Source organism: Mesocricetus auratus, unplaced genomic scaffold, assembly GCF_017639785.1.
Source record: "Mesocricetus auratus isolate SY011 unplaced genomic scaffold, BCM_Maur_2.0 Super-Scaffold_6730, whole genome shotgun sequence".
NCBI lineage: Eukaryota > Metazoa > Chordata > Mammalia > Rodentia > Cricetidae > Mesocricetus > Mesocricetus auratus.
This window is the reverse complement of record NW_024429184.1, coordinates 12,547,175-12,563,647: the sequence shown is the minus strand read 5'-3', so window position 1 is coordinate 12,563,647 and position 16,473 is coordinate 12,547,175. Positions and strand designations below refer to the sequence as shown.

The window sequence follows — 16,473 nt, the reverse complement described above, 5'->3', positions numbered from 1 at the left end:
CAGGATGGAACCCCCATCTGAAGTGGACAGCCTTGGCTCCAGAGTTCCCCACGGGTCTGTCCAAAACTTCTGTGAGTGGTTCCTGCATCTGAAACTCCTCCCACTCAACTGTCCTCCCATGCCTCCTCTTCCCATAGACATCAGAAAAGTGCCGTGATCTGAACCTTCCTTTTTTTTTTCACCTTCCTTTTTTTCCCATGGGTATCAGAACAGTGCCGTGGTCTGAACCTTTCTTTTTTTTTTTAGCATATATTAATTGTACAGAGTGACATGTTTCTAAAGACATGTCAATTCAAGAACATCATTACTTTGGTCAGGCTTGCCATCTGTGCCCTCTCTATCCTTGCCCCAAAGTCTATCCTCTCACAGGTATAACATGAGCTCTCTGACACCTATAAATTACCCTTGGCATCATCTTCCTGAAAGACCCTAAATGGCAAATGTCCAGGACATCCATGTACTCCTCTGTATTTCCTAGATTCCTTTAAATTTAGGGAGAGGATAGTAACTATTCTGGTCAAAGACAAAGGACAAGAAATCACACATATTCTTGCAAGAAAGGTGACTAAAAACCAATTCACTTATGAGATGCCAGTGCACAGTGCCTTCCTGAGGGTTTTTTCTTGACACAGCATGAAAACAGCCTGTATCCCGTATGCTGCTTCTTGGATGAGTGTCAATAAGAAGGGCCTCTGACACAGACACAGACTTTGAGTGAAATATGCAATGGAGATTCCAAGGCCCTTGAAACTTCAGCTCAATGGGTCACACTTTTCCTTACCCTCCCTATTGCATCTGCCTCTCCAGGCCTGTTGAGACCCCAGCCTTTCTCCCTCGGTTAATGATACAACAGTTCCCAGGTCTCCAGGGTTACCCTATCCACAGCCGGCCTCTGCTTTCCCACCAGATCACTAAAGCCCGGCTGCTCACAGCCCAACCTTCTTCAAGGCAGCCACACCCAGCCCTGGACTGCCCTTCTTCCCATAATGCCTGGCCTCAGGTAACACATCTGCAGGTGCAGAGGGAGGTCACCAACCTGACCTCTGTCCCATCCCTGCCTGTTTTCTGTCAGGGACCGAGCTGCCAAGAACACATGTGGATACCACTGTCCTACCCTCTTAATGTCCACACCCCTTTATCCATCCCTGATTTCCGGGTAGGTCCAATTTCTTCTCTGCTTTGTATTCCTGAGATTGGATGAGCTGACCTCCTCCTCCTCCTCCTCCTCCCTCCCTCCCTCCCTCCCTCCCTCCCTCCCTCCCTCCCTCCCTCCCTCCCTCCCTCCCTCCCTCCCTCCCTCCCTCCCTCCCTCCCTCCCTCCCTCCCTCCCTCCCTCTCTCTCTCTCTCTCTCTCTCTCTCTCTCTGATTTCACCGCAGACTGGTACATAGCACAGGCCTGTCACATCAATGCTGTGTGATTGGCTAGGGGATGAACTCGTGACCAAATTTGTGCCAACAATATGAGCCTAGAACCTTTGCTGGCACATTTGGGAGACACCGTTATTCATGCTGGATTTCCTGAGAGTGTGCAAAGCTGCAGCTGTGTGAGGCCATCTGCCACCACCCGGGACAGCATGCCTCACTGTGAACTAGAAAGGGACCAGAGCCAAGACCCAGAGAGGAAGGCATCTTTAAAGATCTCACTGTGTCTCTGGAGACAGCCACACCCGAACACAGCTTACTCCAGGTTTTTCTCAGTGCTATGAACCACTAGAGTTTGGGTTTCTACAACAAGAGTCTTAAGCCTGGCACTTACTAAAGGCTGGTCAGTGGGACTACAGCCACTCAGTGTGAGCCTAACCTAAAACAGCTCAGTTCATCCCTCCGCCTCTCCCAGCAGAATTGAACCCAGAGCCTAACACATGCTGGAAAAACACTTGTTTTGAGACAAGGTCTCACTAAATTATTCGGGCTGGTCTGGAATTCACTCCGTCATCCAAGCTGAACTTAACGATCTTCCTGCCACAGCCTCCCGAGTAACTGGGATTATAGTCTATGTCGTCAGGCTCAGATCTGTCTGTTTTTATTTGTATTAACAACTGCATTGATAGAATTCACATACTGTTTACAGTCTTTTGGAAGCGTGATTCCTGAGTGTGTAGTAGGTCCCTCAATTGTGTAGCCATCCCCATCCACTCAGATGCTCTGTCCTGAGCTGGAGATGACAAAGGCTCTCCCTCTATCTGCTGTGTCCTGCCCTCTGTCTGCCACCTCTCAAGCTAGAGCTCAAACAGTGCACACCCGCAGAGCTGAGGCCAGGCTCCTGAGGAACACAGACACGGCCTACAGTTGTTTGAATCCTCCGTAAAACACAACGCAGGGGCCAGTGAGATGGCTTAGGAATGGACACTTGTCACAAAGCCTGGTGACCTGGGCTCAATCTCCGGGACCCACATAGGAGAAGGAGACGGACGAGTCTCTTAAGTTGTCCTCTGATGTCTACATGTGCTCTGTTGCACACGTTTAAAAAAAAAACAGGACAGCACATAAGAGAAGTTAGCAAACCTGCTCAAGGAAAAAGCATGCTTGTCAATCATTTGTTTGTGCTGGGCTTTCTAAGCTGAATCCCTGCATCGTCAGAGTGAGTTTCCTCAGAGCTAGCTGCATGCTTGGGTTATGCGCCTTTGATTTCCAGAACTTGACTTTGTTCTATTACAGTTGTTGGTTTTTTTTTAATAGTAACAAGTCAGAAAACAGAAATCCAACAGCGAGAGTGGGGGGGTGGATTTGTGCGCATGGGCCAGAATAGTATACAGCCACTAAAAATCATGTTTATAAAATAGTTTTGAAGACATGGGAAACGCACATGACCTAATGTCAGCTGAAAACAAAAATCTCAGGTACATAACATAGTAAACACTGACAACTGGGATAAATAATCCTAATTATTGGATGCAATATTTTTATAAAGGTGATCATGGGCAATTTTCTTTATGCTTTTCTATATTTGACAATTTTTTAAAAAATGAGAACTAATTATATCAGACCCACAGCCATTATTTTTAGGCATATTTCTTGACTTTTATTGTCTTTTGCTAATGTGGCTATCAAAGAACTCAGATTCTTTCCATCTAAAACGTGATCTAAAAGTTCACGTTCATATCTGGACTGCTTTCAGAGCAAAGAATCTGACTCTCCAAATGCTACCCTAGCTTTATCTGCAGGTGCGAGCTCGAAGCCTCTCTACAACTTCCTCTTGTCTACACTTTCAGTGCTCAGCTTGTGTCTTCGTTGTTCAAGTCCCCCGGAATCCACAAACAAGTGTTGGCTGAAGTGACACAATACCACACCAAATAAGCAGACGCCCGACGGCCCAATGATCTGTTGTGATGCCTCCTTGTTGTGGACATGGCACTGACAGAGGCCTTGAAACTTCTAGGCTGGGTTCGGAATACCAGTCACTACAGATGCTGGTGGATCCACACAAGTTTGAGGCCTGCCTGAGCTACAGAATGAATTCAAGGCCAGCTTGGATGGCTTATGGAGACTCTGTCTCAAAATGAAAGCACAGAAAGAGAGCTGGGGATACAGATCAATGGTAAAGCCTTTGGCGGCTGGGTTTAACCTCCAGAATTGCAAAAGGGAAAACAGAAAGTTCTGTTTTTCTCATCACAGGAGAGGCTCAACCAAGATAAACACATGCAGGAGGCAGGCTGGCCTCTGAGCCCAGATAACCTGTGCCTTTCATCCTTTTTACAGGAAGTGTGGACCAAGGTCCAGCCTGGCTTCCTTTAGTCATTAGCCATTGAGGCCCATAACTAACATCACCTGTCAAGGCAAAGCAAGATCAGCCCACCACACCCATCCTGCCTTTGAGTCTCCGGACAATAGTGACAGCCCAGCAAGTGAGGATGCAGCTCTCACAGTCCACAAACACAGCCCTCGCTCCCTCCACCGAAGTGTCACTCGGAAGTGTCAAACGCCTTTCACATTGCCCTGGATCCACTGCAAGTTCTCACACTGATTTTTCATTCATGCAGAGAAAACGTTAAAGGCGAGCTTACTTGGGGGGGGGTAATTATAGCCCCTGGGCACTCTCCCAAATGTAATACCTCATGCAAGAGATGACATATTGACTGTCAGCCAGAATTTCCTTTTCTGGTAGTGACCTCCCTGACTCTCTTAGAGACTGTGAAACCAAGCAGGAGTAAGAAGCATTCTGAATATTTTAGCAGTGACTGAGTTATCCCACCTAAAGGCATAGTGTCTTACTGGTGGGTCACACCAAAAGAAAGTGCCAGAAGGGAGGCAGAGTCGTTTATCGAGTGCTTATGGCGTGCCAGACAGAGCGCCGGCAGTGCAGACTGCCCCCATCCGTCAGCCCCGAAGCCACCCGACCGAAGACGTGTAGTCACTCTGCTCTTGAGATGGACACTTGCATTTGGAGACATTAGGCGCCTGGTTCAAGGTCATGGGTGTGCAGGGTAAGGGTGGGGATAACCTAAACCTCCAAGTCAGGCCCAGCTGACACAAGGATGGAATTGTCACCCATCCTCCTCTCCTGTTGGCTCCTAAAAGTTCCCACAAACTGAAGTGCCTCTGCCTGGTCCTCTTGATTCTGGGCCATCTCACTCAGAAAGCCGCCAAGATGCACTTAAAAAAATAAAATAAAATATGAAAGCTTTGGCCCGCACCCTGCAAACCAAGCGCCCATCCGGATCTCTGCTATCACAAGTGGACTGGTCGGAAACTTCTCAGGGAGCGGTTTGAAACACTCTGCAAGACACAGTCAAGACGCAAGCAGGGCTGCCCCTGCCTGCAAATGTTTTGTATTCAAAGAACTGGCCTCTCCTTGTCCCTCTCAGAATGTGTGTGGACGCCACAGGAAAGGGTGCCGAGACACGCCTCTGGGTAAATGAATAGTGCTCTCGATTTGAGTGTGCCAGTCAGTACCCCTAAAGAACCTGAAATGCTCAGGCAAAAAAAAAAAAGAGGGCGCCAGGAACGTCATTGGAAAGTGATTTCACACACGGTTAGCCCTGTACAGCCACCCAGCGTGCCTCTTCCCGAGGCAGAGGACGCCTCTCTGCCTGCAGCAGCCTGCTCACTGCCACCAACTGCCACCGACTCCTTCACCTTTTATTTACAGAGCAGAACAGCAGGCAGCAGTGAAGCGGGGGAGGCAGGGAATGAGATACAATCTACATTCTGCTCTTTTCCGGAGGTTACAAAAAAAAAGGGTCAGGCAGGGGAGGAAGCCAAGCCCAGGTTACACCACCATTGACAAAGCGGGATTCTCCTTCCCTGAGGGGTCTGTCCCCGGGGCTCCAGCAGAGGCACGGATGGACGGACCCAGGGAGCCCTGGAAGCCAGGGTCAAGAGCTGCATCTTGGCAGTGCTGGGCAATGCAAGAGGCGCCAACAGAGCTCACGGCAAAGGAAATCACTGCCCCCTTCAGGCCGCGTCTCTCTCCCGAGGCTGCAACCGAAGCTTAAGGGCTCCCTGGGTCCGGAAAAACTCGCAAACCCGACCTTGCGCTACTGTTCGCTCCTCCAGGCCCTCTCTTGGTCCTAGCCTCAGGGTGGGCAGTCAAGGTCTGAGCTGAGGCTTCTTGGAAACCTACACAGAGGGAGTGAGAAGGGGCCTTGGGATGGAAAGGTTTTGGTTCTCCATCTCTGCTCAGAGAAGGAGACCGGAGTCTCCCACACTCCAAGTCAAGGCTTCCACGACTCGGACGCCTCAAGTGTACACCTGTTCTGCTGTGCTTGCAGCTGCCGAACAAAAGTGCCAGCGCAGCCAGACCACCCGGGCAAGACCTGTCAGGCCACTCTAGGAGCCACTAACCTGAGGCGGGGAGGGGGAAGGGGAGTCTCCCCAAACCGCTCAAGCTAGGACAGCATCGCTGCAGAGCCCCCGGCCCCAAGGCTGCCCGTAGCGCGCGAGCTCTGAGCTGCAGACGCGCACCACAAGACCAGTTCTGCCCGGAGCTCGGGCCCCCAGGGTCCCGGAGCCCTTTGGACCTTCAAGAGCGTCTAGGCTTTCTTTTGGTCTGGGAACAGGGCCCATAGTCGGTCCAGCTGTGGCTGGCCCAGTTTATAGTCAATGCGCCTGTTCTTCCCACTTGGCACCCCACGACCCTAGGAGCAGCACCTGGACAGGGACAACCACCGCAGACCTTGTGGGGGCTCCAACCGCTACCGTCTCTATTCCTCCTCTGGTCAAAGGAGACCCCACTCCACACACACCCACACACACTCTAGGGGTGGAAGGTTCTCACAGATCAGGATCCCACCTGCACCAGCCAAGCCCAGTAGGACACTGGTGGGCACAGCCCGCGGTGCCCTCGGCCAGCGAGAATCAGGCAATCGCGGCTCTGCCCCTTTCTCGCGGCCCCCAGGCCCGACGGCACGGGCAACCGGACACTCACCTCGGTGTCATAGAGTCGCAGGTCCAGGAAGTAGGGGCGCAGGAGTGACTCGTTGCGGATCTGCTCGATGGCTAGCTCCACGGCGGGGAGCACGCCGCGCCCGATGCTGCCCTTGGCCACCTCCTTGGTGAGCGGCATGAGGCCCATGATGGAGAGCGGCGGGCTGCTGGGCGGCGGCCGGGGGGCGCCCCGCGCCCAGCCCCAGGCCCCGGGAGCCAACGACAGCAGCAGCGACAGCAGCAGGGGCAGCAGCAGGCGCGCGGGCGGCGGCGGTGGCGGCGGCCGGGGCTGCCCAGAGCTCGGCGGGGAAGCCATGCCGCGCCGCGGGCTGCGGGCGCCAGCTCACTCGGCCCGCATGGCCTGGCCCGGCCCGCCGCCCGGCGCCGAGCTCTGCCCGCGGCTCCCGCGCAATGGCGCCGGCACGGGCCCCGATTCGGCTCCGGCTCCTGCTCTCTCAGAACGGCCGCGGCGGCGGCGGCGCCCGTGACGGATCAATCACGCCGGGAAGGGGTGGGAGCGAGCGGAGTGCGGGAGGCGGGGAGCCAGCGAGCGAGCGAGCGAGCGCCGCCGAGGGGGCCGAGTCTCCGCGCGCCTCTCTCCAGCGCGGCCGCCCCGCACCCGGCCGCCTCCTCCCGCCCCCGTGCGCGATCGCAACGCTCTCCGGCCCGGAGCCGCGGGCCAGCGGACCCTGGAGCCCAGCCGGGGGAGGGAGGGCGGCGGGAGAAGAGCGAGGCTGCTGAGCGGCGGCTCGGGCCGCCTCCGGGGACAGGGACGGGCCGTGCGCGCCGGGGAAGGGGGAGGCGCCGGCGCTGCGGCGGCCGCAGGGAGGGCCGTGCTCCCGGCACATGCACACTCGCGCCCGGGGCGCTGCGCCGCGCCGGCTGTCGCGGCCGGCTGACCCAGTCGGGAAATCTGAGCTCCGGAGCACCGAGGTCTCGGGAATCGCGACCTGGAGCTGCCACGCGCGGGGGACGCAGCCGCCTCGCCCTGCGCTTCCTGTAGCACCTGCAGGGAGGTTGGATGCTGCTTCTCCCAGGTCTGGGCGGGCGAATCCAGGGAATGAATGTTCCACAGAGGTGTCTTAGGGGCACCTGCAGCCTGCGCTCTCCTGTGCCGGCTACCAGGGCACCTGGGGCTTTTGATCCAGCCTGAAGTCATTTGCCAAGCCCAGGCCAGGGTTGGAATTCGAGCCCTATGCGTATTACCGCCCCCTCCAGGCATTTGACCTCCCAGTGTCCCCAGTCCCAGAGGGCCCGCCTTATTATTCTCCCATGGGTGGGAACTCTGTCCTCAGGTTCAAGAAGCACGGCACATACCTGGGACCTGGCTTGCTTTCTCTGCCAGGTAGCATAGGCACACTGGCTAACCTCAGGCAAAGCAGTCTGGGCCAAATGAACCTGAGTGACCCCCGTGTGCCTGCCTACAAACCATGGCAGCTGTACACACTAACCTACAAAATCCCAGCACCTGATTAATGAGAGGGTACATTGTGTTAACAAAACAGCCCATCCAAACACTGGACCAAACGCACGACCTTGTAACAAGGGTGCGAGTTAGCCTTCACCAAGTGCTTGCTACCTGTCATAAAATGCAATCCTCAGAACAGTCCTATAAACAGTAAACTAAGTCTATCATTCCCTACTTTACAGGAGAATAGACTGGTGGGGTCAGTCAGTAGCTAACACAGGGGAGAGGACTCCTCTTCACCCTGATGTTGGAAAGATCCTCTGGGAGGAGGGCACGGTGCCTTCAGTCGCTCTGGATCTGGTTCCTCCACACATTTGGTAAGGGATTATCTAAATGGAGTCTGCATGTCTAAAGCAAGGCAGGCAACCCTGGAGAAGTCTGTATTACCAGGAAGGAGAGCCCGCCTGGGTTGAGAGGAAGGACAGTACCTTGGACAGCTCCAGCGAAAGTGGGGCCAAGACAGCCAGGCCCTTCTATCTCCTCTTTCTAGGCGGCTGCCTTTCCTCCTTCCTGGCTGGACGTTTGTGCAAGAGTACAGCTCATCCAAGCACCCCCATCCTTCAGCCAAAAAAAATAGTTCAAGGTAATAGTCACTCCAGACACTCTAGCGGGTGTCTTACTGATGGGAAGAGACCTGTCCCCCTGCCCACCTGTCCCCCTGCCCACCTGTCTCCCGCCCACCTGTCTCCCGCCCACCTGTCCCCCTGCCCACCTGTCCCCTGCCCACCTGTCCCCCTGCCCACCTGTCCCCCTGCCCACCTGTCCCCCTGCCCACCTGTGCTCCTGCCCACCTGTCCCCCTGCCCACCTGTCTCCCGCCCACCTGTCCCCCTGCCCACCTGTCCCCTGCCCACCTGTCCCCCTGCCCACCTGTCCCCTGCCCACCTGTCCCCCTGCCCACCTGTCTCCTGCCCACCTGTCCCCCTGCCCACCTGTCTCCCTGCCCACCTGTCCCCCTGCCCACCTGTCCCCCTGCCCACCTGTGCCCCTGCCCACCTGTCCCCCTGCCCACCTGTCTCCCTGCCCACCTGTCTCCTGCCCACCTGTCTCCCTGCCCACCTGTCCCCCTGCCCACCTGTCCCCCTGCCCACCTGTCTCCTGCCCACCTGTCCCCCTGCCCACCTGTCTCCCTGACCACCTGTGCCCCTGCCCACCTGTCCCCCTGCCCACCTGTCTCCCTGACCACCTGTCCCCCTGACCACCTGTCCCCCTGCCCACCTGTCCCCCTGCCCACCTGTCCCCCTGCCCACCTGTCCCCCTGCCCACCTGTCCCCCTGCCCACATGTCTCCTGCCCACCTGTCTCCTGCCCACCTGTCTCCTGCCCACCTGTCCCCCTGCCCAACTGTCTCCTGCCCACCTGTCTCCTGCCCACCTGTCTCCTGCCCACCTGTCTCCTGCCCACCTGTCTCCCTGCCCACCTGTCCCCCTGCCCACCTGTCCCCCTGCCCACCTGTCTCCTGCCCACCTGTCTCCTGCCCACCTGTCTCCCTGACCACCTGTCTCCTGCCCACCTGTCTCCTGCCCACCTGTCTCCCTGCCCACCTGTCCCCCTGCCCACCTGTCTCCTGCCCACCTGTCTCCTGCCCACCTGTCCCCCTGCCCACCTGTCTCCTGCCCACCTGTCTCCTGCCCACCTGTCCCCCTGCCCACCTGTCTCCTGCCCACCTGTCTCCTGCCCACCTGTCTCCCTGCCCACCTGTCCCCCTGCCCACCTGTCTCCTGCCCACCTGTCTCCTGCCCACCTGTCTCCTGCCCACCTGTCTCCCTGACCACCTGTCTCCCTGCCCACCTGTCTGGCTCCAGGTCAGGCTGTGACCTCACATCCCACTTTGCTTGTCTGGGAAGCCTCTGGCTCTCAGGTTCATGTCCGGTCTTGAGTTCCACTGTGGGTAACTGGGTCCTTGGCCTTCTCCCTGGTTCTGAGTTTCCACCTCAGTCATCAGCCTAGAATCCAAGTTCTTGAGCAGGTAGATGGGCTGCATTTCAGTTAACAGCCATTCCTTCCTTCCTTCCACTATTTCCACCCTTCCACGATTAGCAGGAGGCTACCGAGTGAAGGAAGCAGCCCCAGCCACTGTCCTTGTTGAGCTGGTGCCCCGGCTGAGAAAGAGAGGCAGCATCTAGGAATAAGAGGGCATTTCAGGGTGAGGGTTTGAGGGGAGACCCACTGGAGGATTGAGACAGTGAGGTCAGCTAAGGTCTGAAACACTGAGTTCAGGGAAGTTCTCACTGCAGTGACTCCTTAAGCAGAGACGTAAGGAAAGTAAGACAGACAGACAGCATCCCATGAGAGGGAAGGGCACAGAATACGGGGCGGGAGGGAGCTTGGCATGGTTGAGGACCGTCAGGAGCCAGTGTGGCTGGCACAGGGAGAGAGTGGAATGAGCCAAGGTCAAAAATGGGGGAGATCATTCAGGGCCTCAGTGCTGTGAGGACATTGGCTGCCCTTGGCAAAATGGAGAGCTATAGGAACGGGGCCATGATCTGAGCTGTTTGACCAGGCTACTCTGGCAGCTGAGCGCAGATCCATTAGGCAGAGGAAAGGGCAGAGGCCGGCACCAGCCACTGTGTCCAGTGGCAAGAACTGGGGTAGAAGCAGAGGAGGTGGAAGCGGCTGAAGACGTGATTGTTCTTATTATTAATGGGAATGGAACGCACTGGCCAAGTCCCAGGGCTGTGGAAACACTGGGCTGCAGTCCTTGCCTTACAAGAAACTCAACAGAGACTCATCAAGTAACACGCCTCAGAATACCCCTCCAGAACCAGATGGGTGTTAGTGTCAGCTGGGGTCTGCAGTGCTTAAAGTCTCACGGTCTTTCCACACCCGATTTGCTCAACAACCCATTTCACTCACACCCTCTCCTACAAAGAAGTTTGGCGCAGGGCTATGCTGAAATAGTCCCTCACTGGCTTTATGGGGACTTGTGAACTCTGTGGACCATGGCCTGTACGGGACAGAGCATCCTTCTCCCTCTATGCAGGATTCTGACACCCCACTGTCTACTTGTGAACTCTGTGGACCATTGGCTGTACGGGACAGAGCATCCTTCTCCCTCTATGCAGGATTCTGACACCCCACTGTCTACTTGTTGCCCCTACATCCTTTGCCACTTGGTTGGGAGGATGGGGGCTGCCCAGCTCTCCCAGTGGCTGTCTTCTTCTAAGACTTGGGTCTAACTTCCCACCCTCTTCCCTTCCCCACCAGCTGTCCATGCCTGCCTCTACCCATCTCCCAACAGCAGCAAGGCCTGCTGTCACTCTTCTGAAACATTTTAATTTTTAATTTAAATTTAAACTTTTCGTGTGTGTATATATGCGTGCACACACGTGCACACGTGTGTGCTGTGGCACTGGTGGCAGTCAGAGGACAGCTTGCAGGAGTCCATTCTCTCCTTCTACCTCATGGGTCCTGGGAATTGAACTCAGGCCATTAGGGAGGGTGACAGGCCACTGAGCCATCTCATCCACCCACCTCTCTCGCTCTTTGTCTTGAAGAAGTATTGACAAGCCACCCTTGCAAACGTCTTCCATGGATTTGTGTTTACATTTGGATATTTCCTTCAATTGAGCAATTCAGCTGGGTTTTTTTATAAAGAGTGTTTTTACATTTCTTCTTTTTTTTAAATGGAGAAGTTGTGAATGATGGCTCTGAAAAAGATTCCCTGAATGACTCTCAAGAGCTTGTTCCTTTTTTCCCAAGGCATGTTTTTGAAACTGAAAAAATTGGGTTTCAGGCATCAAATGTGGTCTAGTGACATCTTCGAGTAATAATAATAGCTGCCACATACATTAACCACCCACCTGCTCCGTGCCAGACACCTTGGTACGCATCATCTGAGTCTTCATGGCTGCCTGGGAAATGGGTGTTAGCATCTGCATCTGTGACTAGGGGGACTGGGGCTCTCTTGACTTAGGGGTGTCCTAAGGGCAGAGACAGTGATAGACAGAAGCCACCTGTACATCCCTGATCCTGAGCTTGCCTCTCTTACACTCACTTGTCTCTAAGGATACATGTCTAAATCTGAAAAGGAACATTCTAGAAAGGTGTTAACAGTTAAGAACACTGTTGAAGGGCTGGTGAGATGGTTTAGTAGATAAAAAAAACTTATTGCGCAAGTGTGAGGACCAAAGTTTGAATCCCCAGTACCCACATTAAAAGCTAAGCATGAGGGTTAGAGAGATGGGTCATCAGCTAAGAGCGCTCGTTGACATTCCGAAGGACCAAGGTTTGACCCCCAGCACCTATATGGTGGCTTGTCTGTACCTCTGATTCCGGAGGATCCAATGCCCTGTTCTGGCTTTCAGGGACTCCTGCACACATTTAGCACACAGACAGACATGCAGGCAAAGCAACTACACATAAAAATAAAATTAATAAATCTTAATAAATACAAAAATAAAAAACTAGGCATGATAGTACACATCTTAGTTCTAGCAAGATAATCTAGGGACTCGTTGGCTAGTCTGTTGAGCCAAATAAGTGGTCTCTAGGATTAGGGAGGGAGAGAGCTTGTCTCAAAAAATCAGGTAGAGAGCAATGGAGGAAGACACATGACGTCAACCCCTGGCCTTCCAAGCACGCATGCACACACATGCCCATGTGCACAGAGCAGCTGAGTCAACGCTGACATCAGGGAGAACAGGTGGCCAGGGGACACGAGTGCATGAAGAATGGGTCTGTGTCTCCTGGCCTACCCGAGAAGTCCCTACGGTGGCCATGACCCCACCACAATGCCTCCAGTGCTTCAGGAGAGGAGCGCCCTTGTGGCTGGACCAGGTCCAACACTGGTACTGCATTTCCAACATATGCGGTAATTCTTAGTCAGACGATTTCCAGAGGGCACAGACTGGCAAGAGCTCAGTGTCCCACTCACCTAGAAATTTCAAACATATTACGATATTTGACAGCTGGGGGGGGTAGTGCACGCCTTTAGTCCCGGCCTTTCCAGGCAGCCAGGTGGATCTTTGAGTTCAAGGCCAGCCTGGTCTACAGAGTGAGTTCCAAGACATCCAAGACTACACAGAGAAAACCTGTCTTGAGAACAAACAAACAGAAAACCCTTTGACATAAAGAACCAAGGGCCAACAAGAGGTACACTTGGGGAAGTGTACAGAGCCTCCCATGGGGAAGACACTTAGGAAGCCTTTGGAGCGACCACCTGTCCAACGTCTGAGTCCTTCCTTGGCTTTAGGGATCATGGGGACTTTGGAGTCAGACACCCCTGGGCCCTTGCCTTTCAACCACAGTGCTGAAACTCCAGGTCAACCTCTTAACCTCATGAGCTTCACTTCCCACTCTCCGAAGCCAGGATGAGAACAGCTCCTCCCCCATAGGGTCATCATGAGAATTAAACAGCTGATCCCCGACATGCTAGCTGCTGTTTCTATTGAATTCCCCCATTAAGTGCAGTGATGCATCTGTAGTACTTATTAGACAAGAAATCAAGAATAATAATGCCACCAAATATGGCAAGACCCGTGCCTGCTGAGGGCCCTACTCTGCTACTTGATTGACGATTTTCGAGCATATATTCTCCTCTGGCCCCACCAAAGTCAGCTACCCTATTGCCCTCTCCCTGCTGGCACCCGAATCTGCTGCTGGCTTCTGTGTTACTCTTAGCTTTTTTCGTGGCAGAACATCCCCGACAATAGATGCAAGCATGTCCCCAGACTTCCCTCCTCAGCAGAAATGACCCTGGATCCTTTAGCCTCCCTTGGCTATCAGTCATCATCCAGGCTTCCCTTCCACCGTGAAGTCAGAACTGACCACAAACTCTTTGAATAGGCCAAGAAGCACACAGTGGAGTAGGGCAAGCCCCCAGTGCAGCCACAGGACTGCTGTCTAGCTATTCCTATTTTGCTAGTGACTACATCACCCTTGCGTTCCTAGGAAGGTCGCTGTAAAAGCCCAGGCTTGTTTTCTATAAGGCTGGCACTGCTGCTGTTTCCACCATTCCTATGTCAGAAGTTTTATTTGGAAACCCCCAAACAGGAGTGAAATGTCTCTCCAGTGACACCCTCCTAGTGTCCTGGCCGCTGAAGGTGTCCTACATGGCAGATCTCTCATTATTCCTTCTTCATATTTCTCCCAGTTAGTGACACTGTTATTAGGCAGCCCGACTTTCTTTCTTGTCCTAGAACGTTGACCAGAACGGTAAACGGGAGAGAGCAAGAGCCACAGCTCTAGGTCTGCCCACACTGGGCACCAACTCGTATTGGGTTAACTCATGACACCGCGACTTGCACATCCTACAGCCTGCATTTCCCTGGTCCACACACCAGAGCACAACTATTCTTGATGCACTTGACCAGAACTCTGGTACATGCTTTCAGGGCTTCTCTGACCTGCCACATTACCAAGGCCGTGAACCCAGGTGAGCATGGCTATCTGGGTCCTGGTGAGCACACACTGACTCCTAGGAAGCCTTGCAGTCAGCTGTTCTGGAATGTTGCAGAGTTGGCCCTGAATGCCTGTTACTGAGAACACCTGTAAAGGCTCTTAGAGCCACTCAAACCCAGCCGCAGCTCTTACTGCCTCTCCCCTTCCCCGAGCGCCTTGTGCATTTGTCTGGCTGGTATCTCTGTTTGGGCTCAGTGGACACGCGTAGCTGCCTTAGGAGGGTGGCCTCCATTTTCCTTCTGATCATACAGGCTCCAGTTTCCCACCCAGTGGTCAGTCTCTACCAACATCTCTGCAGTGGCTCTGTGACAGGCCCAGTGATTGGCAGGTCCTACGATCTTCTGTTCACCTGTCCTGCTAGCCCCATGTGCCACACTCAAGCTCTTCTAGAGCCTGTAACCTTCTCGAAGCCTCCACTTGTTCTGGGACTGACTGCCAGCAGGGCGGCTGTATCTCCAGTGTAGACTCCCCCTTCCAGGGTCCAATGGTTCTCATATTTCTGGTAAATGTTGAGATGTAACATGTGTCCTGAAAAACCACACGAATGTTAACCATGTGGCTCAGCGGAGTTGCAGGAACCAGACACGCTCACAGAACCGGCAGGAAGAGCCAGTGGAGGGTCAGGGACCTGCAGCCCCAGGTGGTCTCCTCTCTCTAGAGGAAGCCAGAGCACAGAGCTGAACATCAACACCCGAGACTGGTTTGGGCCTCTTCCTGGACCTGAGCTAAATGGTGCCAATGTATCTCCTGAGTCAGCGACACCCTGTAAGATTCACCCACGACGTCGTGCATGTGGACAGATCTGTGGACAAGCTGTGTGGTAGCTTTGGCCCTTTACATCCCTGCTTCAACACACTGGTCCACGGGTGACCTTTTGTCTCACCCACTCCAGGGCCTGGCTGCTTGCCATTGCTCTCTTCTAGCTCTGTTGTAGCCTGGCCATCAGAATCCCACCAAGCAGACCCACCTGTTCAAAGCTGTGTCATTCCCAGCTCAAAAACCCCTGGGTTACTAGTCACCACGGGCACACACTCTCGGGCCCAATATTGTAAGTTATTTACAGTGTAGCTTCAAAGCTTCCGGCATTAGATAATAATACTAGCTTCTCTCCCCCACACTGTGAAGATTCCAGCTCCTTACACGGCATCAGGCGGTCCATCTTACACTGTATCACGTGGTCCATCTTACACTGTATCACGTGGTCCATCTTACACTGTATCACGTGGTCCATCTTACACTGTATCGGGTGGTCCATCTTACACTGTATCACATGGTTCATCTTACACTGTATCACATGGTCCATCTTACACTGTATCACATGGTCCATCTTACACTGTATCGGGTGGTCCATCTTACACTGTATCACGTGGTCCATCTTACACTGTATCACGTGGTCCATCTTACACTGTATCGGGTGGTCCATCTTACACTGTATCACATGGTTCATCTTACACTGTATCACATGGTCCATCTTACACTGTATCACATGGTCCATCTTACACTGTATCGGGTGGTCGATCTTACACTGTATCACGTGGTCCATCTTACACTGTATCACATGGTCCATCTTACACTGTATTACATGGTCCATCTTACACTGTATCACATGGTCCATCTTACACTGTATCACGTGGTCCATCTTACACTGTATCACATGGTCCATCTTACACTGTATCACATGGTCCATCTTACACTGTATCACGTGGTCCATCTTACACTGTATCACGTGGTCCATCTTACACTGTATCACGTGGTCCATCTTACACTGTATCACGTGGTCCATCTTACACTGTATCACGTGGTCCATCTTACACTGTATCATGTGGTCCATCTTACACTGTATCACATGGTCCATCTTACACTGTATCACATGGTCCATCTTACACTGTATCGGGTGGTCCATCTTACACTGTATCACATGGTCCATCTTACACTGTATCACGTGGTCCATCTTACACTTATCACATGGTCCATCTTACACTGTATCATGTGGTCCATCTTACACTGTATCATGTGGTCCATCTTACACTGTATCACATGGTCCATCTTACACTGTATCACGTGGTCCATCTTACACTGTATCACATGGTCCATCTTACACTGTATCGGGTGGTCCATCTTATACTGTATTACATGGTCCATCTTACACTGTATCATGTGGTCCATCTTACACTGTATCATGTGGTCCATCTTACACTGTATCATGTGGTCCATCTTACACTGTATCATGTGGTCCAT

The 16,473-nt window shown here is 53.5% G+C and overlaps 1 protein-coding gene across 1 annotated transcript in view; it reads right to left on the bottom strand.

Moving 5' to 3' along the window:
- Positions 1-6,698, bottom strand: part of Gabbr2 (gamma-aminobutyric acid type B receptor subunit 2) — a 360,155-nt gene extending 353,457 nt beyond the window's left edge. Inside the window, exon 1 of the mRNA XM_040738666.1 lies at positions 6,369-6,698. Within this exon, the coding sequence (XP_040594600.1) occupies positions 6,369-6,683 (315 nt within the window). The 5' untranslated portion in view covers positions 6,684-6,698. The remainder of the gene's footprint in view (positions 1-6,368) is intronic.
- Positions 6,699-16,473: the final 9,775 nt, after the last annotated feature.